General features: G+C 42.0%; 1 protein-coding gene across 1 annotated transcript in view; it reads left to right on the forward strand.

Annotated features, from left to right (window-relative positions):
• LRRC1 (leucine rich repeat containing 1) overlaps nucleotides 1–24,418 on the forward strand; it is a 135,112-nt gene that overhangs the window by 84,606 nt on the left and 26,088 nt on the right. Inside the window, exons 5-9 of the mRNA XM_075063725.1 lie at nucleotides 8,963–9,019; nucleotides 11,440–11,503; nucleotides 17,828–17,902; nucleotides 19,734–19,878; nucleotides 23,124–23,242. Coding sequence (XP_074919826.1) covers nucleotides 8,963–9,019; nucleotides 11,440–11,503; nucleotides 17,828–17,902; nucleotides 19,734–19,878; nucleotides 23,124–23,242 — 460 coding nt within the window. The remainder of the gene's footprint in view (nucleotides 1–8,962; nucleotides 9,020–11,439; nucleotides 11,504–17,827; nucleotides 17,903–19,733; nucleotides 19,879–23,123; nucleotides 23,243–24,418) is intronic.

Here is a 24,418-nt window from a genome sequence, read left to right on the forward strand (position 1 = left end):
GATTTGTCTAGAACAAAACATGCCAAACCAACACAATTTCCTTCTTTGAGAGGGTTACTGGCCTAGTGGATTGCGGGGAAGAGTAGACATGATATATCCTGATTTTAGTGAGGCTTTTGATACAGTCCCACATGACATTCTCATAAGCAAAGTAGGGAAATGTGGTTTAAATGGCATTTCTGTAAGATAGATGCACAACTGGTTAAAAGAGCATATTCAAAATAATAATCAATAGTTTACTCTCAAACTAGAAACATGTATCTAGTAGGGTCCCACATGGGTCAGTTCTGGGTCTGGTATTAATCAATATTTTCATTAATGACTTGGGTAATGGAGTGAAGATTGTACTAAAATCTATGGATGACACCAGGCTGGGAGGGGTTGCAAGCACTTTGAAGAACAGGATTAGAATTCAAAACGACTGTGACAAACTGGAGAACTGGTCTGAATTCAACAGGATGAAATTCAATAAAGGTAAGTGCAAAGTACTATATCTAGGAAGGACAAATCAAATGCATGATTACAAAATGGGGAATAACTGGCTAGGTGGTAGTATTGCTGAAAGGGATCTGAGGATTATGTTGGATCACAAGCTTGGATATAGGTCAACAATGTAATGCAGTTGCAAAAAAGGCTACTATTCTGGAATGTATTAACAGGAGTATTGTAGGTAAGATGAGGGAGATAATTATCCGACTCTATTTAGCAGTGTTGATTGAGACTGTCCCCTATTCTGGGCACCACACTTTAGGATTTTGTCCAAAAAACTGGGAAAATTGGAGAAAGTCCAGCCGAGAGTAACAAAGATGATAAAAGGTGGAAAACCTGAACTCTGAGGGAAGGTTAAAAAAACAAACATGGAAATGTAGTCTTGAGAAAAGATTGGGGGTGGGGGGGACTTGATAAGCCTTCATATACGTTATGAAGTGTTAAAATAGGGCAGTGAGCACTTGTTCTCCATGTCCACTGAAGGTAGTACAAGAAGTAGTGGACTTAATGTGCAGCAAGGAGATTTAGATTAGATTAGGAAGAAATGGTAGTTAAGCACTGGAATAGGCTTCCAAGGAAAGCTGTGGAATCCCCATTGAGCCTGGTTTTCCCCAGGGTACCACCTGGAACTAGGGTACCACTGAGTCCCCCTGACCCACTAGCCTGGGCTCCCTTTTACACTGTACTGCTGTGACAAGCAAATCCTTCTCTCTAGCCTGCACTTTCACCAGCATACATAAAGATAGGGACATAGCCAGCTGCAGTTACATGCATGCAGGCTCTTTTAACCAGCCCCTGCCTGGGAAGGCTTCAGCTAGGGAATGTCCCAGCTCCTTAAGCATGCACTCCCTCTGGAGTGTAAACCCAAAATTATACCGTCTTGCGCTGCACAGGGAACTGTACAGCCTAAGTGCCTAAAATTCACCCCCTCCCTCAATGTGAAGCGGAATAGGCAACAGCTTTCTGCCCCTCAGTTATGATTTCCACGCACTGTTTTAGATTAAGCAAAAACAAACTTACTAACTACAAAAGATAGTTTTTAAGTGATTATAAGAGATAGCAAATGCAAATTAAGCTTAATATACTAAATAGATTGGATATGTACAGCAGATTCTCACTCTAAGTGATGATACTAACAGACTGCAGATTCTTAAGGGGCAAGCTGCACTTTACAGTTTGGAATCCCCAGGTGTTCAATTCACAGGCTAAAAATCCCTTTACCCTGGATCCAGTACCTCCCCCAGTTCAGTCTTTGTTCCTCAGGTGTTTCCAGGAGTCTTCTTGGGTGGGGAGTCACTCTCCTGCCTTATATAACTTTTGCATATTGCAGGAACCTTTTGTTTGTTTTAAAGCTTGGATCCCGTGCTAGTTAGTGGAAAAATACTGGCATCCCAAGTTGGAGTCCAGCACCAGGTGACCTGGTTACGTGTCCCTGTAGGGTCACAGCAGTCATCCCCCACTGACGGGAGCCTTCACAGGTAGGCTCACCAGGTGGGAGATAAGCTTCTCCGAAGGCCTATTGCTTCTTCTGAATGGCTCATTAACCTGGATGGGCCCTTCCCAGCTGGCCATGTAGACTGAGAGCATTTTGCCTAGTGAGTGTTGCCCAGTAATAGCTACATGTGAAAGATACATAGTCAATAATCATAACTTTGGATACAAAAATGTTACATGCATACAAATGGGATAATTATATTCAGCAAATCATAACCTTTCCAGTGACACCTCAGATGTCTTATTGCATAAAATACATCATAATTGTGGTGTAATTATATCATACTAATATCACTATGAAGAATATGGGGTGCAGTGTCATACCCATCATTGGAGGTTTTTAAGAACAGGTCAGACAATCACTTGTAAGGGATGTTCTAGGTGTACTTGGTCCTGCCACAGCAGAGGGGGCCAGACTTCATGACCTCTCAAGGTGCCTTCCATCCCTACATTTCTATGGTTAATATTTACCAAGCCTGGGATAATTTAGTTGGGATTGGTCCTGCTTTGAGCAGGGGGTTGGACTAGATGACTTCCTGAGGTCTCTTCCAACTCTAACCTTCTGTGATTCTAGGGCCTAGAATCTAGGCCATTTCCTGTCTTGTTCCCTCCCTTTCCCTCAAAAATTATACACTGAACACTAAGAAAAGAAAATAGTGTTTAAATTGGACGTATAAGGACAATCCCTACCCTCAGCTTATTTGGCCTCCAAAAAGAAAAAAAATTCCCCACAGATTATTAAAGTGATCTTTGAAAATATTGGTTAGTAGATACACTAACTCCTTTAAAACTAATACCACATCAAAACTGACCAGTGTAATTCTAGTTGTCTCACTTTGCGGTTTTGTTTTGTTTTGTGTTTTAATAGCCACATCTATGCTTGGAAAGGTGGCAGAGCCTTTATTTTTCTTAATTTACAATGTTTATATTCATAATGGGGAAATCCTATTGTTTGCATTAGTAATCTTCGTAGATTTTGATCATCTTAAAGAATTATGTCCCTGCTACTATTGAATCCTATAGGATGCTTCCAAAAACCTATAGAATAGTGTTAAATTCTGTCAGCTTTACAACCTAGTTAAATGTTATAGGACTCTTCATTAAGAAGAGTAAAAAAGAGTAACTAATTTAGTCATAGAATGAGTTTTACTTACACTTTTATGTTCATTGTTACGCATGTTGTAATACATATTTGCCCAACTGAAGGCCCCAAAAATGGGCACCTAATCAAAATCCCACTTAAAAAAAAAATCTCTGCTTAAACATGGCTTTATGAAACAGTCTCCATGGAAAATTAAATTAATTTAAATTCTATATCATTTGCAGTGTACCACATAATAGATATGAATCATCAATTCATTTTATGACCATTTAAAGTTCAGTCTGAAATTCAGCTTTCCATAATTACATATGATGACATTAAGCACTAGTTGCAACTGTAAATAAACATATAGTATTTGACCTTTTGAAGGAAAACCATGGTAGGAAAGTACATCAGTGGATATAACAGTATAATTTATGAGCTGTATGGTCGTAGAACTTCTGTGAAATGCCTGGAATGTAATCCTTTAGAATGCTACTTTTAATTGATTTGTAAAGGAAATCTGATTACACCAAAATGCGAAACTGCTAGGAGCCCAGTTCTTCAAACACTTCAGTAAATGCTAAGCGAGTGGCATTTACAAAATAAGGCTTTTAAGTAGTAACTGATCAATACATGCATGTGAATGAAGACAGACACAGGGATAGATTTAAGTGACAGGTTGTGGTTTTAATTTTAACACTGGGTTGAAGCACTATAGGCTTATCCACTCCAGACTCTCCTGTGCTAGGCGTTTAACTGAGTCAAGTGCAGAGTTACAAAGTTCCTATCCTATAACCAGTAGCTCATGTATACAAATAGCATAATCATATTCAGCAAATATGATTATTTCCATAGACACCTTACTTGACATACTTTGTACAAGATTTGTTGCAGTTATAACAGTGGTAGCAACACTGTTCTACATGGTCATATCTTAATCAGATAATGTGGCACCCTCCTCAGCCTGCTTCTAGAACTCCAATCACTTCTGATTCTTTTGACCTCCTTTACCTCAAGGGCTTAAGGTACCAAAGAGGGAACTTGGTCTGTGAAGGCTTCAGATCTCCCCTTCTCCCAGAGGCCCAAGGTCTAACAGCAAAATCCTGGGTCTTTGTTACTTCTGGGAGCTGGCCCTTTTAGCCTTTATCCGCAAAGGCCACTGGGGGCTCCACCTATGAGCTCCATCCCTATTCCCACTACCTGGTAACTGTTTCCTGCCTAATCCAATCTAATGTCTTGAAGCCAGATGTCAGCCCTGGCGTCCAAAAAGCGCACTCCATCCATAAAAATCTTAAGCTGCTTGTTCCAAATGTCCCAATGGGTGATCTGAGTCACCTGCAACCGGACAAATTCTGGCAATCTCAAGTTCACATTCTTTGGGGCCCTACCTACCGAGTTAGATGGACTGCTCCCTGCCAAACTCGTGTCATGAACATTTCCGACTAAACCAACCTTTCGTTTGGCCATGATGCTTAATTCATCCCACGTCTCCCTGAATCCTAGCTCTCAAATTTATTCCCCTGCAAGATCCATGATTTTCACCAAGGTCAATATCCAGGATGCTAGGTGATTGTAATTGGCCCATCAGTGAGTACCAGAGGAGGCATGAGCTGATCTCACATGTCCCTCCTGGTGAACCAATGAATGCAGCAACACAGCTGCTGTTTTGCAGGCCCAGTGCATAATGGAGTGCCTGCAAATCCTGAGGTCAGCCTTGTCTTTGCGTGCCCCAGTATACTATCCATAGGGTGAACGTAAGTCCAGTTTCCAGCAGTCTATTGCCTGGACCCCCAGGAGTCAAACTGTTTAATGTTGCAGATGTCACTACCCAAACTTGAAGGACTGTGTGCCAAAGTTGGAGTTGAGATGTAACTAAGCTCTAATGCCTTTCTTACCTCAGCAAACTTGTTTCTGGTCAGGTAGCCACCATCCTTGTGCACAAAAAGTGGTACTGGCTCCGGGTTTCATGTGTCTAGAAAGGCTTTGACAGCTTTTACTGTCATACTAGTTCAGCCAGGCATTCTCTTAGCTGTGTTGTGGCCCCTTTTTCTTGTTTCATCAGTTTTGGAATGCCTCCGTTTCAAGGGCATCCATCATTCCTTGATTAAACAGCACATTCGCTCTATCTAATGCATGCCTGGACCTGCTGACTGTAACCCCGTCCACATTCTCTAACCATCGCTTGCCACTGTTTTATATGGTATTTATTTATTTGGTATTGAGGAATACCAAACTGAACACAATTGAGGGTCTACATTGTGATACGTGGAGGAGCCTTGAGAGTCGAATAAATGGTAGATAATCCTGCGCTCTCCTTCAAGTGTCTTACGCACCGCATCCAGGATGTGAATCTGTCAGTCGGGCACTAGTAAACTCAAAAAGGGGCCAGCTACCTGCTTAGCTGCTACCTCCACCTGAATTTTTTTTCCTGAAGTATTTGCTCAAATCCTTTAACAGACTTCAAGTTTTCTACCCACACATGAAATCTTGCTGCCTCATATGGGATTGTAAAACCTGGCCAAAATTCATTCCATATATGAGCCTTAACTGTCTTGTTAGGATAACATAAGAAGGTAGTAACACTTCTAAATAATTGGGGCTGGGGCTTTTACGAGAACTGCCCCTCCCTCCCACTGATCCTGTTGGAGTACTGTCCTCTTGCCAACAGACTCTCTTTCTGACATATCGGGCATTTTCTTCGCCCCATAGCAAATGAGGGCACCATGCTGACTTCCACATTTCTTATATCAGTGTTTGTATTTGCAGTAGGAACAAAAATGCACAACAGAACTTAGACCTGACATCTGCTTTTGAAGCTTGTGGTTTCGATACTGGTAATCCACTATCTGTATAAACATGCTGGCCTGCATGGCATGGTTGTTCTTACCCCATGGGAGATTTGGCTCCTCTGCTGCCTAAGTCTGAACTTCATTGTAACTTAACCATGCCTCACCCCCATTCGTGGCATGTGTTCTGGATATGACATCCAAATATTATGAAAATTGGGATGCTTGGCTCAGTTTGTTTTGCAGATTACACACGTGTGTGTGTGTGTGTGTGTGTGTGCGCGTGTGTATGTATGTATGTATAGGCTGCAATCCAATTCTCTACTGTTCTAGCCATCTTGAGCTTGCCCGGTTTGTCGTCGTCATTCCCTCCCTCCCTCCCCACCTTTTTCTCAATCTGACTTTCACTGAAGAGAAGGGTGAACATGCCCACATGCTCTCCTTTCCAGTTTTTTTTCTATAATATCCTTTTGACAAATGGGCCCCCCTGGGGTTGATCAGTTCCTACATATGATCACTTGGAATCAATGCCTATGTCCCCTGTGAGCCCCCCCTGTAGAAAGGGGGGCGGGAGGGAGTGAAGCCTTGTTAGATGTATTGTCCCCTAGTGTTGGAGTGTCTCAGTTCACTATACCCTTTTGTAGGTGCCTGGCTCTACCATGCAGGGATGTGCTGGGACAAGTTGTCCCCCTAGCCTTTTGGCAATGAGGTGCCAATGATTTTGCCAACTTGTTCCGCACTGCATGGGGCTGGTTTCCTGCTGCCCTGGCCCTGAAGTGGGGACAGGTATGCAGCTATCTCTGAGGTGTTGGAGGAAGGCTTGCTGCCAGTCCCCCGTACCTCTGTGAAGGGATTCTGCAAGTCCAGCCCCTGCAGCACGGGGGTCTTAGCTGGACTTAACTACAAGCTACTGCAGAGAGGGTCTAACACGATTACGCTTTGACAGTCGTCTTCCCTCAATTTTAGCTTCTATGTCTGAGCCCTGTGTTCCTAGAAGAAGGGACCCTGGGTTACACCTTCCAGCCACGAGCCATGCTTGTGGGAATCTACTTCTGCTGCAGGGTATAGGACCCCAGCAGGTATCTTGGCTTCAGTCCACCTGCATCCTTCTGTCGTCTTTTCCCACAAGCCTGGGTGTGGGTTGTACCTTAGAGTTCCTTGCTTCTTGCAGCTGTGTACTACCCAGTACTCCTCATCCAGGAAGAAGGGCCCCAGCCCTGGTCCACTTCCCTATTAGAGATTGAGAGGCTGTTCCTTCCTGGGGGCAGGGTGTGACCTTGGGTCTCTATTCCCTCACAGCGCTGCACAAAGGAGTTGCTGCCCACCTCGTCTGTCACTGCTCTTAAAGGCTTCAGGATGCCTGGGCTACCCTGTCTCCTCAGACTTGGAGGGACTTACTCCTGCCACGGGCTGCTGCTGCAACTTTTCTCCCCTTCTTCTCTTCCCAAAGAGAGAGCCAAAGACTCTAGCTGTAGAGAATGTAACATGCTCCTTGGTAATTTGTTGCAGTAGTTTTCAGCAGTTCCCAGACTATAGAGTGGGCTTCCCAAGGGAGGTGCAATAACGTGTCAAGGAAGGCATGAGCTGTATGTGGCTTTTAGAGCTCTGGCTGTCAGCCCCAGGCAGCTGGGGCTCGTGTACAAGGGCCGTGCACACCGAGGAGGTGGGGGATGGGATAAGGGGGACAGCTGCAGTCCCATTGCCTGGCCTCGGGCTCTCCTTTCCTGCCCTCCCTCAATACCTCACCGGGAGGTGGCAGAAAGACTCCAGCTGTCCACCTTGGGGTGGTAGCAGCAGCGCAGAAGTGTGGGTGGCAATGGGGTGCTAAATTTGCTGTGAAAAGTGATATTTTCACATTGCCGCTCTTACTTCTGTGCTGCTGGTGTCGCAACGGTGCCTTCAGAGCTGGGCAGCAGTATATGCACTTGTGGGGCAGAAAGGCGTGTAAGTGACTACAGACACATGGCTGGGGGGGGACGGCAAATAAGCTTGAGAACCACTGCAGTAGTTAAATTACTCTGTTTAAAAAGTTACTTTAGATTCTAAACTTGTACACAGTTAATCCTAGTCAAGGTACTAGCATCTCATCATTGTGAATACGTGATCCACCAGTTTCTTGTATTGATTCAGAAGAAAAACCTTCATTTGTAAATATTCTCACTGGTGGGTTTTTATACCAAGGTGCCCATTCACTTCACGTATCCTCATTCTAGTAATAAATTCTCCAATGTCGGATATAATCAATGTTAGAAATGTTTTAAATTTAGTTTTTGTTTGAATTCAGATTTGACTGAAGAATAGGACAGTGATTGCGTTTCTCTTTGCAGCAGTAGCTACAAATACTTTATTTTTTTACCTCACTTTGTCCAAAAACAAAATTAAACCTTTAACACTCAAGTAAGACAGGGCATATTATGTTGTAGAGAACTGCTTTTTATTTGTAGATACAATATCTGGTTTTTATTTTTTCCTGGGACGCTAGAAGATTAAAACTGATTATAGCATTGGGATAATGTCTGACTCCTTGTGTTCCGTTTAGTCATAAATAAAACCCTGGAAAATCTGAATGTTACTATGGTGATGTTAGTAAAAGCCTGGGTTATGGAGTAAGCAAAGGGCTTAGAAACATGCTGTCACTTATGATAATGAGCATGCCATAGTTGCCAAGTTGTATATAGCCAGAGATGAGTTTAGTTGCTGCTGTTGTAACTTGTTACAGCCCACATGTCAAAATCTAAAAGCCAATAAGTAAAATTACTTTCATATAATGACTAAAAAAACCTACATTCACTTTTTGGTAACTTAATACCACTTTCACTTTGATAGAAAGGGTCAATGTGGGGTGTTACTTCCTGCGTTGCTTGCTTCCTTTCTTGATTTGTTTTTTAACAAAAAAAAAAAGGTCTAATTTTTAAAATTGCTCTCTTTAGTCTATCAGGCAATCATGTGAAATGAAGTGTGGGGAAATTTAAAAAAAGAAATTATTGGGGATGACTTCCATTGGAGATCACTGGAATACACTGTATAAAAACTTCCTTTTTCCTTAGTTACTGAAATTATTAAAGAAAATATCTTAAGATGGCTTCAAAAATTACTATTTATCTTTTAGCCTTTTTAACCTGGCTTCCTTGGAACTAAGAGAGAATCTGCTGACATACTTACCTGAGTAAGTTCCATTGCATGTGTGTCTGTGGTCGTGTGTGCTTTAATATGTGCCATCCTCAAAAAAAAAAAAAAAAAAAAAAAAAAAAAAAGTCTGATTAATATTTTCTTGCCCTCATTTATGTTGTGGTGCATACAGGTGTTTTCAGTCTCTGCAGAATGAAATGAAGAGTTACGGGTGTACTTCGTTATAAATGGAAGTTGCACTCAGGACTTTGGTTAGCACTGGTTGTACAGGAGTCCGAGGTTGTGTGAATCGTTTTACTGTTGTTGGACAATGTTCCTCTTCTTAGTGATTCTGGCTTTTGAAAGACGTTGTTGTGCCCTGTCAGTTGAGGGTCTTCCACGTCGGGGCACTCTCTATGTTGATCAGAGTTGGGAAAGGTTTGGGGGACTGGACCCGCTCTACTGCGGTTCCAGCAGGCCCTGTGGATTGCGCTTTGTTCTATAGTACCTCCTGTACAGCTGACCATGACACTACAACTCCTGGGCTACTTCCATGGCCTCCTCAACAACTTTTGTATTCCTCCCACGGATCTTCCGTTGATGTCTGGATAATGTTGGTCTCCTAATCGTCCAGCGTACACTCTCTCACTCTTAGCTCTTGACTTCTTTGCTCTCAGCTCTCATGCACTCCTTTCCTATGGTCTCCTGCCTGATGGTATGAGCTCCTTTGTTGCCAGGTGGCCTGGATTGCTGCCTGATGGCTGACAGGGTTTTCTAATTAAGAGTAGCTTATGGCACTGCTTTAGAAAAGGGTCTTAATTGGCTCCAGGTGCCTTGATTAACCTGGAGCAACTGCCATTTGGTTACCATGGTCCTAGGGATTTGTTTAGCCTGGGGCTAACATACCTGTTTCTCAGTACTTTACTGTAGCCATTTGGCCTTGCCCCATCACAGTACATAATAGTTTTTGCCTTTTGTTTCATAGTAAATTTTATTTATATAACCCTTGCCCCATCACACTGTGGAATACTTCAGTGTAATACAAATATGCAGAATATACTGAATAGCTAAATACTCTAAACTAATGCCAAATTATTAGAGGTGGAAGCTTGAATCATTTCATGACCAATATTAATTATTACGCAAATGAAGGTCGATCTCATGTTCAAAACTTTTAACGTTCACCATGTGAGCTATATTAAACCTGTGTGGAGCTTTACATTTTTTTAAAAAAAGTGTAAATAAGCACTTACGTGAGAGGTTGAATAATTTAGAGAAACTTTGCAAACCTGGAAATGAGATCCCCTGATAAGATCTAATTAGAAACTCAACCTCACTCTCTACTCCTTCTGTGAAAGAAAGAAGGTCCTAGGATTTCTTTTGGGGTGCTGTTCTGCACCAGGTACAGGGAGTCAAGTGTTCTTTTTGTGTCCGCTCCTGCTTGGACATCTGACTGTTTCTGAACTCCTTACTCCCTTTTGGCTACTGGAAGAGGAAGATTTTTCCATTCTTTCTTCCCAGTACCCCAGAGTCTCCTCATTGCTGAGGAACTAAGGGAGTAAAGAGTCTCTTCTCTTGGCTTCCTGTCTGCTACTATCAGAGGATAGGTGTCTCCGATACTCTGCTCCAGTGTCATCCTCTTTAGTCTTCTTCTCTTGTGGATATATCCAGTAGTTCCCCCGTTGCTGCTGTTGGTAACTTTCATGAGCCCCAAGGTGCTTCAAACGCCACAATGAACTGTGGAGTATGAATAGATAGTTTTTCCATGCAGCATCAGAGTAAAACTGTTTATAAATGGACAGTTTTACTGCTGCTCAGAGTTCTGAATAGCAGTAGTGAAACTGACCAGTCTTGTCTTCATGCTGCTGCAGCTTGGGGATAGGCAAGCAGAAGCTCCAGAGGAGGGATCTGTTCTGAGGTGTGTCAGGAAAGCTCTGTTGTTTGTTCACATTCAGAAGGCTTCTTTTAAAGCCATAAATGCTCAAATTCTTTTTTAATTCAAGCTGAAATTCTGCACAAGCTGATGAGTTAAGGCATTTATTAATCAGGGAAAAAATCTTTATTTGCTCTTGGTGAGTAGGCAGATGAGGGACTTGTCAAATCTTGACCTGCATGCTTTATAAACCATTTAATATGATCAATGTAAGGTAGTGTAAGAAATTTTCATCCAGCTGTAAATTGGTTTGGATCCATTTTGTGGAGGTTTTCAACTCATTCTAAATTATGTGGTATTGACCATGGTTAAGACTGGTGATTAGCAGAATGGTCAATGATCTGATCAATTATAGTGCATTTTATGCTTCAGAGGCACATTATACTGACAAACCCAATACTCTTCAGTATCATATTAATATACATAATCTATGCCCAATAAAATCATTTTCTAGAAGAACTTACGATTATACAGTGGAAAGAGCTCATTCAGGTACCTAGGGGTTCTGATGGTCTAGTCTAATGGGGTTCTCTCTTTGCTTACAGATCACTCACCCACCTGCAGAGACTAGAAGAACTTGATTTAGGAAACAATGAACTTTATAACTTGGTAAGAAATCATCAATGGAATATGGCATTGTTATTGGTGTTTCAAGTGGAACTAAAATATCCAGAACAGAAATTTCCCAAACTGGAAGCGGTGACCCTTCTGGAACATTTCTATACATATAAATGAAAAATTGGCAGTGACATGCTGTCATCATGTTACCTATTTCCTGTGATCATCATACAGTACAAAACAATAAGTTCAGCTGATGTACTTTGATACTTTTGTAAAAGCAGCAAAGAATCCTGTGGCACCTTATAGACTAACAGACGTTTTGGAGCATGAGCTTTCGTGGGTGAATACCCACTTCGCGGAGCAGAGGGACAGTTCACGGGAAGGTAGGTAGGTGTGTGTGTGCGCGCGTGCGCGCGCTTGCGACTGGGATAGCTAGTGGTTAAGAGCGCCGCCCGAACGGGAGACGGCCCTTTGATACGAGAGACCGGGGTCAAATCCTGGTTTGGTACCCAACTTTCCAGGGTCCTGGGCAAAAAGATCCCTAACACTTCACCTGCCTACCTCAAATATGAGAGTGACACGAACTAGGAGAGTCATGCCGGCTCGGACGTCGCCCGGATTAACAAGGTCCGCGCAGATGTTGAGGAACCAGGACAATCTGACGATAAGTGGGCTACTGGAACAACCATTCTGGACGAGACAGAGAACTGGAATTGATGGAATGCTACTACAACAGTAGACCTAATGAGAGGGATATATGAAACGTATGAGGGGACTGTGGATGGACAAAAGACCTACATCACACTTACTGAGAAACAGCTATTACCCAACACTTCAACATAGTAAAGAGGCAGCTGCTCTCAAAGCTTAGATAGACCAACCCACATTACATCCCAGACTCAAGAAGACTGGAAGAACAAGTGGATGTGCAGCCCACACCTGAAGCTGAACTTCACTGCCACCCCCTCATTGCAGAGCACAGCAGAGCTGATATGAGCATAAGATCATGGAGAACTAGCTACAGTCAATCCTCGAGACCGATTACCAAGGCTCAGTGGAGAAGTACCATCAGATATGTATGTTAGAAGTTGCAATAGAGCCCTCATGACAATATCCTACTACCACATAACTCAAACCAAGAACTGGTATACGCTACGGCTCTGTAATCCTGGAGATGCTTGGCTACACGACAAGAAGAACAACAGTATGTACCCACCCTGGAAAATGAGTTGGAGGATAAGATCAAGGCGACTCAGAGAGAAGTTAGTCAGTTGGTGGAACTACAGAAGGGTGTAGAGATTAAGGATAAGACTCGGCTACTAGAAAATACAAGGCCTGACTCCATCTGAAGCCCTAGAGACTGCTAACAAAGGCTCACAGCACTAGCTACCCAGGTAAGGAGATACACTAGAGAAGCAGAGGCACAAAAGTAAATGCCCTGTTCTCCAAAGAACCATCCAGGTGTACTCCCAACTGCAGTGCAACAACACATATACAGCGAGCCACCAGCAGCAGAAACTGAACAGTACTGGAAGAACATATGGGAGAAAGAGAGACTGATACACCAGTGCAAAGTGGCTGCAGGACCTGACAACAGAGCACAGCAATCTCCCACAACAGAACCAGTCACCATCACAGTAGAAGACATCAGCAGGCGGTCAAGAACATGAAGAGCTGGACAGCACTGGACCAGACATTGTCCACACCTACTGGCTAAAGAAACTAACAGCAGTGCATGACGCTAGCAGCACAGATGAACCAGCTGTTAGAAGCAGGCTCCCACCAAATACTGGCTAACACAAGGAAGGACAGTGCTGATCATGAAGACCCCGCAGAGGACAGAACCGTCAACTACGGCAATAACTGCCTCCACAACATGGAAAGTCTATCAGGCATCTAGCTGCCAAGCTACAGGACCACATGGGCCAGTACATGAGCACAGCTCGAAGGGCATTGGGAACAACACCAGAGCTCAAAACACCAGTTGCTCATAGATAGAGCACGCCCAAGAATCAAGTCTAGACAGACCAATCTGAACACAGCCTGGATTGACTACAGGAAAGCCTACGATCATGCCGCACACGTGGATCTGTGAATGTCTGGCGCTATACAGTAACAGGCGCTAAGGACCTTCCTCAGAACTCATGGGACTATGGGAGACACATAGAAGACAACTCAAGGCAGCTTGCACAAGTGGCTATTCAAGTGCGGATATACCAAGGTGATGCACTGTCCCTGCTGCTGTTCTGCATAGGCTTAAACCCCCTCAGCCAGATAATCACAAGGATGGTCGGGTACAAGTTTCAGGAGTGGAACTACCATCAGCCACCTCCTCTACATGGATGACATCAGCTGTATGCTAAGAATGAACGAGGACATCGACTCGCTAATCCACCTGACGCGGATCTACAGTGAGGATATCGGGATGTCATTCGGACTGGAGAAGTGTGGCGGATGGTAGCGAGAGAGGGAAGGTAGTCAAGACTGATGGGGTGGAACTACCAGCGGGCCACATAGCAGACATACAGACGAGCTACAAGTACCTTGGCGTCCACAGTCACATGGAAACCATGATGAGGAGGCAAGGAAGACAGCAACATCCAAGTATCACCAAAGGATAGACAGGTCCTGAAGAGCCAGCTCAGTGGGGAGAACAAGATCCACGCCATCAATGGATATGCCCTGTCAGTCGTCAGATACCCTGCCGGTATAGTGAGGTGGCCAAAGGAGGACATGAGGCTGCTGATGTGAAAACCCGGAGTCCTCACATGCACGGAGGTTCCACCCAAGTCCACACCAGAGACTGTATTACCAGCCGGAAAGAAGGCTGGCGGGGCTTGGTGAGCATCAAAGCCACTGTCCTGGACGAAACCCGGAACATCCAAGAGTACATCAGTAAGACGGCCCCCAAGATGAGCTGCTGAGAGAATGCCTGAGGCAGGCAGACATGGGAGGAAGACCAAGCAGAAGAAGTGCCATGGCAAGACAACCCTGCATGGGATGTACCATCGACAATAGCTGAGTGGCTGACATTGGGAAACCTACCAGTGGCTGGAAAGGGCTGGACTCAAAGACAGCACTGAGGCACTGATCATAGCAGCACAGGAACAGGCACTGAGCACCAGATCCATTGAAGCAGGGGTCTACCACACTAGAGAGGACCCAAGGTACAGACTGTGCAGAGAGGCCTCAGAGACAGTCCAACACATAGTGGCAGGATGTAAGATGCAGGCAGAACACATACATGAATGGCATAACCAAGTGGCTGGCATTGTGTACAGGAACATCTGACAGCGTATGGGCTAGACCTCCCAAGACCGATGGGAGATTCCACAGAAGGTTGTGGAGAATAGCAGGCTAAGATTCTGTGGACTTCCAGATCCAGATGGACAGGCAGGTACTGGGCAATCAACCAGACATCGTGATATAGACAAGGACCAGAAAGCAGCGGTGTGATAGATATAGCAGTGCCAAGTGACAGCAACATCAGGAAGAAGGATATGAGAAGCTGGAGAATACCAGGGCCTGAAAGAGGAACTCGAGAGGATGTGGAAAGTGAAGGCCAAAGTGGTCCAGTGGTGGTAGGAGCACTCGGGGCTGTGACTCCTAAGCTGGATGAGTGGCTCCAACAGATCCAGGAAGAACATCAGAGCTCTCTGTCCAGAAGAGTGCAGTGCTAGGAACAGCTAAGATACTGCGCAGAACCCTCAAACTCCCAGGCCTCTGGTAGAGGACCGAGTTGAGGAAGACACATACCACCCATAGGGGTGAGAGGTTAGTTCAATCAGGATGGGGCCCTGTTCTAGCAGTTGAGGTGTGAAAACAAGGGAGGAGAACTGTTTTGTAGTTGGCAAGCCATTCATAGTCTTTGTTTAATCCTGAGCTGATGGTGTCAAATTTGCAGATGAACTGAGCACCAGCAGTTTCACTTTGAAGTCTGGTCCTGAAGTTTTTGCTGCAGGATAGCTATCTTTAAATCTGCTATTGTGTGGCCAGGGAGGCTGAATGTTCTCCTACAGGTTTTTGTATATTGCCATTCCTAATATCTGATTTGTGTCCATTTATCCTTTTCCATAGAGATTGTCCAGTTTGGCCGATGTACATAGCAGAGGGGCATTGCTGGCATATGATGGAGTATATGACATTGGTGGACGTGCAGGGTGAATGACCATGATGATGTGGCAGATCAACAGAGCCAGACGTGTACCTAGAAGCCTCCTACTGCAAGACAAACCGAAGAAAGAAACCAACAGGACTCACTGGCCATCACATACAGTCCCAGCTAAACCCTTCAACGAATCATCAGGGATCTACAACCATCCTGGACAATGATCCACACTTTCACAGGCCTTGCATGGCAGGCCAGTCCTCGCCCATAGACAACCTGCAACTGAAGCATATTCTCACAGTAACTGCACACCGTACCATAGTAACTCTAGCTCAGGAACCAATCCATGCAACAAGCTCGATGCCAACTCTGCCCACATATCTTACACCAGCGACACCATCACAGGACCTAACCAGATCAGCCACCACCATCACCGGTTCATTCACCTGCACGTCCACCAATGTAATATACGCCATCATATGTCAACAATGCCCTCTGCTATGTACATGGCCAAACTGGACAATCTCTATGGAAAAGGAAAATGGACACAAATCAGATATTAGGGATGGCAATATACAAAAACCTGTAGGAGGAACATTTCAGCCCCCTGGCCACACAATAGCAGATTTAAAGGTAGCTATCTGCAGCAAAAAAAACTTCAGGACAGACTTCAAAAGAGAAACTGCTGAGCTTTCAGTTCATCTGCAAATTTGACACCATCAACTCAGGGTTAAACAAAGACTGTGAATGGCTTGCCAACTACAAAACCAGTTTCTCCTCCCTTGGTTTTCATACCTCAACTGCTAGAACAGGGCCCCATCCTCCCTGATTGAACTAACCTCGTTATCTCTAGCTTGCTTCTTGCTTGCATATATATACACACCTGCCCCTGGAAATTTCCACTACATGCATCCGACGAAGTGGGTATTCACCCACGAAAGCTCATGCTCCAAAACGTCTGTTAGGCTACGTCTTCACTACCCGCCGATACAGCGGGTAGCAATTGATTGCTCGGGGATCAATATATCACGTCTCATCTAGACGTGATATATCGATCACCGAACATGCTTATATCGATTCCGGAACTCCACCAACCCAAATGGAGTTGCAGAGTTGACATGGGGAGCCGCGGATATTGATCCCGTGCCATGAGGATGGTCAGTAATTCGATCTTAGATACTTCGACTTCAGCTACGTTATTTACGTCGCTGAAGTTGCTTATCTGAGATCCATTTTCCCCCGTAGTGTAGACCAGCCCTCAGTCTATAAGATGCCACAGGATTCTTTGCTGCTTTTACAGATCCAGACTAACACAGCTACCCCTCTGATACTTGATACTTTTATGTCCCTGTCCTAGCTATTACTATAGTTATTAAAATGATGTGATATGCAATCTGGTATTTCAGCATACGTTATTAATTTGTGGTAGAATTATTTTTCTGCAAAATAGGAAAGATCCCCACAGATCTTTCTCTGCAGAAACAAAGCAGGGAACACAGATTGTTTTCTCTGTTCCTCAATTGTGCCCCAGTACTTACCTTTTGTCATTTCAAGATTGAACTGAGGTTTCATTTGGGTGTTAAAATATGAAATACGGCTCTTGTGCAGAAACAAAAATGCTTATACTTTGCTCTTTTTAAAGCATATTTTAGTGATTACACTAAAAACTTAAATTATATTAATGTTACAATTATGGTTCCACGAACAACTCTAATTACGCAGTTGTGGTATACTGTGTTCTCCTGTATGTTCTTATGGCATTCAAATATGACATTAATACACAATATTATGTGCGTATATATGGGGGTGGGAAGGGGATGGGTTAGAGTTGTTTTGGGAGCTATAACTTGGAGTTTAATTTTTTAGGTAAGTAAAACAAGAAAGAGGACACTGTATGGGGTCACTTGAATATACATTTTTTTTCTGTCTAATAGGTTGTAATTGCTAGACTATTATATGTCTCTCCTCTGGATGTAAGGGTGTTAAAAACTGTCAGAGAATGTGGAGTCCCCTTTGTTAGTCTAACATAGTCTTAGTCAAATACGTAAATCACCTATTGGATACTTACCAAATATGTAATGAATACAGACAACTTACGGTCATACTTAGTTACGTTTTCTAAATCAGATCAAGCATTACAATATAGTATTCAAATCAATGTGTTAGGTCGCCTGGGCAACAAGTTTTTCTTCTGTTGTACACATTGCTTGTTTCTGAATTACCCTAACTACCTTTTGCTCTTTTGTTTTGTTTACATTTTGCAGCCAGAAACAATTGGTGCACTTTTCAGTCTTAAAGATCTCTGGCTGGATGGAAACCAGTTAGCTGAAATACCTCAGGTAAGGTAGAGTTCTCATGAAAAAAGTATGTGTGAAGAAAAAATTCTTTGTGGCTAAGCTACAAATATCAAACTTGCTTTTTTGGGGGGTGGGGGGGGGAAGATATGTTTTTAAACTTTGAAGTTTATAAGCTTTTTTGAAAAGTTCAGCGAGTACCTTTAGGATTTCTGCCTCTCAGCTTTAGAAGGTTGGGCATGATGCCTTTGTCATATGCACCAGAAACAGCTGATAGGCTTCAAAGGGTTTATCTGATGAATGACAGGACATTTTCCCCCTTCCAGAAATTGGTCATTCTCGGTCTGTAGTGTTCATGGCCTAGGGATCGGAAGACCAATATTCAGTTCAACTGACTCTCTCACTCTTCACACTTGTCAAAATGCAATTAATCAAAGTTGTGTGTGAACTGTCCTCTTCTGTAGCTTTCTTCTGCTGTATAAAATAGAGTGTACAGAGGAAATAAGGTAATAAAATTCCCACCATAAATAGAATTTTGAGACCCCAGCCCTGCAACTGGATCCATGCAAGCAAATACCCCATTGACTTCAGTTGCAGGATGAGGGGCCTTAACAGCTAAGGTATTTCTGTAATCTGGTAAGCTTCCCTGTCCTTAGTGCATTGAGAACAGCTTTTTCTTTTAAGATTCAAGCCAAAAAATCCATCCATTTCACTGGTATTCTATATGCTGAGTCCACTGTGGGTGGTGTGGAAATCTTGCATGCTGAAAATCAATGCAAAAACAATGGTGAGTGCAAGTGAGCTTAGTGTATGCCTTTTTCCGTCATTAAGACTAGCTACAGTAAGTACTTGTAAGAGGCTCCAATTAGACTCTGCCATATCAGGTTTTCTGTGGACATCTGAAGTTCAACAGCCATTTTTAGCAATAATTAGTGGGTTTTGTTAATGTCCAATAGAAAAATCCTAAGAAAAAGCTTTTTATGAGCAACTTACTTTATGTAATTCGTTGTTCAAATATTAGAAAATAGAAAAATCTTTGCTATCTAACATGATCGGTCTTGAGATTTTCAGTGATCTTGTTGCTACTCTGTAGACATTTATATATGAAGTATTACGATTGCTATTCTATTTTTTATCTTTATTTTCAGCTGTATTGGTATAGCAGTGCTGAATGTTTTGATGATTAAAGTCAGCTATGACAGAATGTGTGTAGGAGTATACTCACAGTGAGGGTGTACTGAAAAATATAAAAATAAGAGGTGTCAATTTTTTCCAATCAGATCTTTAGCGGAACTATATCATTGTCAAAACTAAGTAGCTGGTATAATTTTATAGCTTTATAAGCTTGCTAGTGCAGCACTTCTGATTTGTATTTCTCCATTTGTTGCAAAGGAAGGAAAAAGATACGAAATCTCTAGATGTTGATAGTTACTGTATGTTGAAATATCAGCCAAGAGGGGCCGATCATAATTTGCCTTGAGTTACTTGGAAGAGACAGACTTTGTATGTGGGATTTGAGTTCTGTAACTCTGAAAAACAACTGCATGGAGTTTTTCCTTAAGAAAAAGACTGTTTTGGCTTATGTTTCATTTATACTGCTTACTTGTGGTTCCTATTTTGTACGCAAAGTTTGAGATGGAAACATTTTTGTCTAAATTATCTAGCCTGTGCTAGTCAATATTTTTATCATAAGAAGCTGCTGTTATTTTGTAATATTTCCCAAAATGAAAATGGTTATCTTCCAGCGTTTAGAAAAGAAGTCTTCCTCCTTAGTACCTTGTGGAATTTAAGTGTGGTAGGAAACTTTAGCTTGGTGTTGCAAGTTTGGACCTGACTAGGTATTTTTTTTGTTTTTGTTTTGTTAAATGTGATGTAGGAAATAGGAAATATGAAAAACCTGCTATGTCTGGATGTGTCTGAAAATAAATTGGAAAGACTTCCTGAAGAGATCAGTGGTCTGACTTCCTTAACAGATTTGCTCGTTTCTCAGAATTTACTTGAGGTGCTACCTGATGGTATTGGTAAGTAATATAAAGTAAACATAATAATAGACAACTACTGGAACTGGTTTTAATAGCAAGCGCATGTGTCCTGAATTTCTTTTGCAATTTCTGCTTATGTAAGAGATGAGCCTATTCCAGTTTTTTTTTAAAGTCTAGTTATACACACAGATCTGCTAATTTTGCACTCCAAATATTTTTATTTCTACTAAGGAATTGATGCCTCACTATTTAGGCTGCCTAAATTTATTATTAACTTGCTGAGCAGCATATGAGACAGTACATCATATGTGATCCATTACCATCGGAACTAGAGGGTTCAGTGTCATAGTTAGGGCAACTGCCCCATGCTCCCTCTGCATGGGGTCCACCAGTGGCACCCACTCTAGGCTCCCGACTCCTCAGTTGTCATTTCTCTTGGTTAGAGACCCAGATCTATCTGACTCTTGACTGAGTGTTTTGAGGCTGCACAGTTCCCTGCCTACACTGTGATATCCCCAGAAACCCAGTCTACCTAAACAGGCCGGGATCTTTCTCTTCAAGTGCTATAAACAGCTGTAATTGCCAGCAGTCACAAGTTACCATGCAGCCCTTTCTAAGCAAGCACATTTATTCATAACATGAAAACTTTACAGAGAACACATCTAAAAAACAAAAGTTCCTTATACACTTGCCAATAGCTTTCCAGAGTCACCTATCAGTAATATGGGACCTCAGTAGGCCCAAATCCTTCCAGTCATCCAAGGAAGGATTGGGCTCCCCTTGGACCTATGTGTTGGCTGGTATGGATCAGTCTGAGTGACACACACTCACTCACTCACTCACTCACTCACTCTTTTCTGTCCAGTACAAGTTGATTCATTGGAGGTTTTATAATCTGTAAATTTATTTTATAGCGCATCACATGTAAAATTATTTAGTAAATTTAGTAAAATTCATTGATCATAGTTCTTTAAATACAATATTATGTTTGGTTTTTACGTCTGAGGGGAGGGAGGAGAGTAACTTTGGCAGTTCCATTATCTGCTTCCCTGTTGGGTTGTTAGAGCCCTATGAAGAACAGGAACAGAGCTTGACCGGTGCTGCCGAGCCTAACACAGCCACTCAGGGCAGCTCAGGAGAGGGTAGAAGGAAGAAAACTTAACTTGGCACCCAGTGATGACTCACAGGTTCTCTGTCTCCACAACAGGTTAGAGCAGCCTGGGGAATGCTCAAACTTTGATCAGCTGGCAGAAGTCTCCATCATACACAGCACAAAGGGAACAGAACAGGACAGAGTCTGTCCTGTAGTATCAGTTGTGGCTCACTGACCTTTTTTAAAAGTAATGTTTGGCTCTTCAGCTGAAAAGGTTAGACACCTCTGACCTGAAGGAAGACGTGGTCCTTTCCCCAAGAAGCAGAGTTGCACTTAATGCTTACACAAGCTATCTGTGTTCTTAGCTATAGTGATTCTTGTACAGGGCTTGAACTCATCTCCCAGAATGACTTTATTTGAATTCTGACCTTATCAGTTACTGCATCTATCTTTGTTGACCAGGCCAGTATGAGAATAACTAGTGTTCGTAGAGCACCATGGTCTGATTTGGGGCTTTGGAGTATGCTACCTCAAACTACTACTGTTTACTGTTGGTATCACTACTTCTAGTTTGTATTGCTAGTACAGACTAACAGTAGTAATAGTTTGGAGTTTGTGTGGTCATTTTTGTCAGCTTTTCTTTTTTTTAAAGTAGAATGCAAAAAATAGTTTCTATTTGGTGCCACTTGTAGGCATTGAGGCTGATGTGCAGAGTTGAGGCTACAAGTCATGTACTGATAACGGCAGATGGAGTTGTTGGAACTAACCCTCTCTGCCTTTGGTCTTAGCCCTCTTCAGTAAATATGCAGACAGGCTATTAAACTGCAGCGTTTACCAGTGTAACCTGCTTGGGATCTTTTCAGTATGATTTCAGTTATCTGCTAAAATCACTAAGAATATTTCAGGTGAGGCAAATGCTTGAAAATTTTACGGTAGCTATCATACGAGCACATAGTTGAAGGACACAAAGCAAAAAGGGAAATCACGTAAAGTCTTATGTAGTCATAGGGAATTCATTATATAATGAAGTATCTGGTAACCTAATGTTTGTGATTATAATTGTATTTTGTACAAAACTAGCATATTTGTATACTAGTCCAGCACGATGATAAGGATAGATAAGGGCATCCTACATCACATCATGGACCTGCCTAATCTAACTAAATGCAGTATGTTTTGATCACAAAAAATTAAATGAGGTTCCGTTTTCATAAGTACTACATTGTTTTTAGTATCTGTGTCTGTCTAATGAATACAGGTTACTAGAGGCTTAGAATGTCAAACACTTTTGTGTATGCTTATCAGGAAATATTGTATGGCTTGATTCCCTCCTCCCCAGTCATATTTGGATGGTGAAACATTTAACTCCTGATTATCCTACACTCTCCCTCTGTAAAAGGATTTCCCATTCTTAACGCATGGATGTGGTATACTATTACCCCTCTGTCAAACTTCAGACTCACGAAATAGAATTGAAAACACTTTTTGTCCCAAGCAAACCTTTCAGTTGTTGGAATTTAAAGGCATTTATTATTGGGAGCATTTGCTCTCAAGTTTACCCCACAACTAACTTTTTTTTTTTTCTTTTCACATAGATTTATGGAATCAGTATTTGAGGAGGATGGTATATGATTTTGAGCTCCTCTTCCACCAATAACAATCCTACATTTAAAATTTATTTATGGATATTTTATTATCATTGTCTAGAAGAACTATAGTGTGTTGGCAATTCAGCACCTAAAATAAACTGGAAAAGTCCCCTGTTTGGCTTACATTTGTGATGTCTAATTCCAAGTGAGCTTTCATTGGCCATATCTGACACTTATCCTATTTTTGCAATTGAACTTTGCTGTAGAAAACTCTTGGAAAATTTTGGTGTATTTGACAACAGAAGATAAGTTGCACTGTATTTTGTATGATTTTAAATTTCCAAACTGTAGGTTGTGTGCAGTTTCATGCTCCCCATTGTCTTCTGTTGAACATGCTTAGAGTTCGTTACTTTATTTTTTTTTACTCTTACTGGTTGTGTTCAATCCCCGTTAGCAATGCAATCCAGATATTTAGATATTCACATGTATTGTAGATGTGCTGGAATAATATAAGTTCAGCAACATGAATGTGTTAATCTTAAAGGGAACATCTGATGCGGATATAGTTGAAGCCAAACTTAACGATTCTCCTCTATTTATAGGAAATTTGAAGAAGCTGTCTGTCTTGAAGGTTGATCAGAACAAACTTGTTCACTTGACAGAAGCAATAGGAGACTGTGAAAGCCTTACTGAACTAGTTCTAACAGAAAACCAGCTGCTGGTGAGTATGGTCTTCGCTGCTCAAATAGCTGGCAGTAGTTAGGCCTGCTGCTATGCACTGATTCGCTTTGATTGTAATACCTTTATTTTATTTCTCCTCCTATTATGGTTACTGCTAAGTACAATACAGTGGAGTTTGCATTAAGTAAATGCATGGTTGTTACAACAATCGTGGTATTGTTTCCATGTAGAATATATTCTGTATATTTAAATGACAATACATTCAAGAGGAACTTGCCATAATATAAAATTGGTAAATCAAAGTTCTCATTTTTAAATAACTTTTTCTGCGAGTGATTATATGAGAGAATGGCATTGTGGAGTTACAGGTTTGTCATATTGACTCTTATGGAAGGTGTGCTCTGTTTACAAGTATGAAGATTTTCTTCCCCTAATGGCAAGACCTGTAGACTCAGCTTTTGAGCGAAAAATCAGTTTAGATTGTTCTGAATATATGAATCAGTATCAACAACAAAAACCCCCAGACAATTGTTCATGTTGCACAGGTGTAACTAAAGGCAGAACTTCGTTCTGCAATTAGATTTTAGTTCACAGTTCTATTGATGCAAAAAGCAGAGTGGAACCCTGTTCAGTTTTAGCTATTTTGGCTCTGCAATACTAATGAGTAAAAACTGATTTATCAAAGTCAACAGATGTGACTATCCTCAGTCTTTTTTACTCTGTTCTTGACCATGCTATGAACTGTAAGCACCGATGACTGAGTAACAATGCTGAGTAACAAGGTGCCATTTTTACATGGTCCATATTTTGAAGTAGAGCTTCACTTTAACTTGTGGTTTGCCAACTTAATCTAAAATTCTATACTAGGGCTGTCAATCACAGTTAACTCTCACAATTAACTTAAAAAAATTAGTTGTGATTAATTGCAGTTTTAATCCTGCTGTTAAACAATAGAATACTAATTGAAATTTATTAAATATTTTGGATGTTTTTCTACATTTTAATATATATTGTATTCTGTGTTGTAACTGAAATCAAAGTGTATGTTGTTTTTTATTACAAATATTTGCACTGTAAAAATGATATACAAAAGAAATAGTAGTTCTTCTTCGAGTGATTGCTCATATCCATTCCAGTTAGGTGTGTGCGCGCCGCGTGCACAGCCGTCGGAGAAACTTTTATCCTAGCAACACTCAGCGGGTCGGCTGGGCGCCCC

This window comes from Chelonoidis abingdonii, chromosome 3 (genome assembly GCF_003597395.2).
Source record: "Chelonoidis abingdonii isolate Lonesome George chromosome 3, CheloAbing_2.0, whole genome shotgun sequence".
Taxonomy (NCBI): domain Eukaryota; kingdom Metazoa; phylum Chordata; order Testudines; family Testudinidae; genus Chelonoidis; species Chelonoidis abingdonii.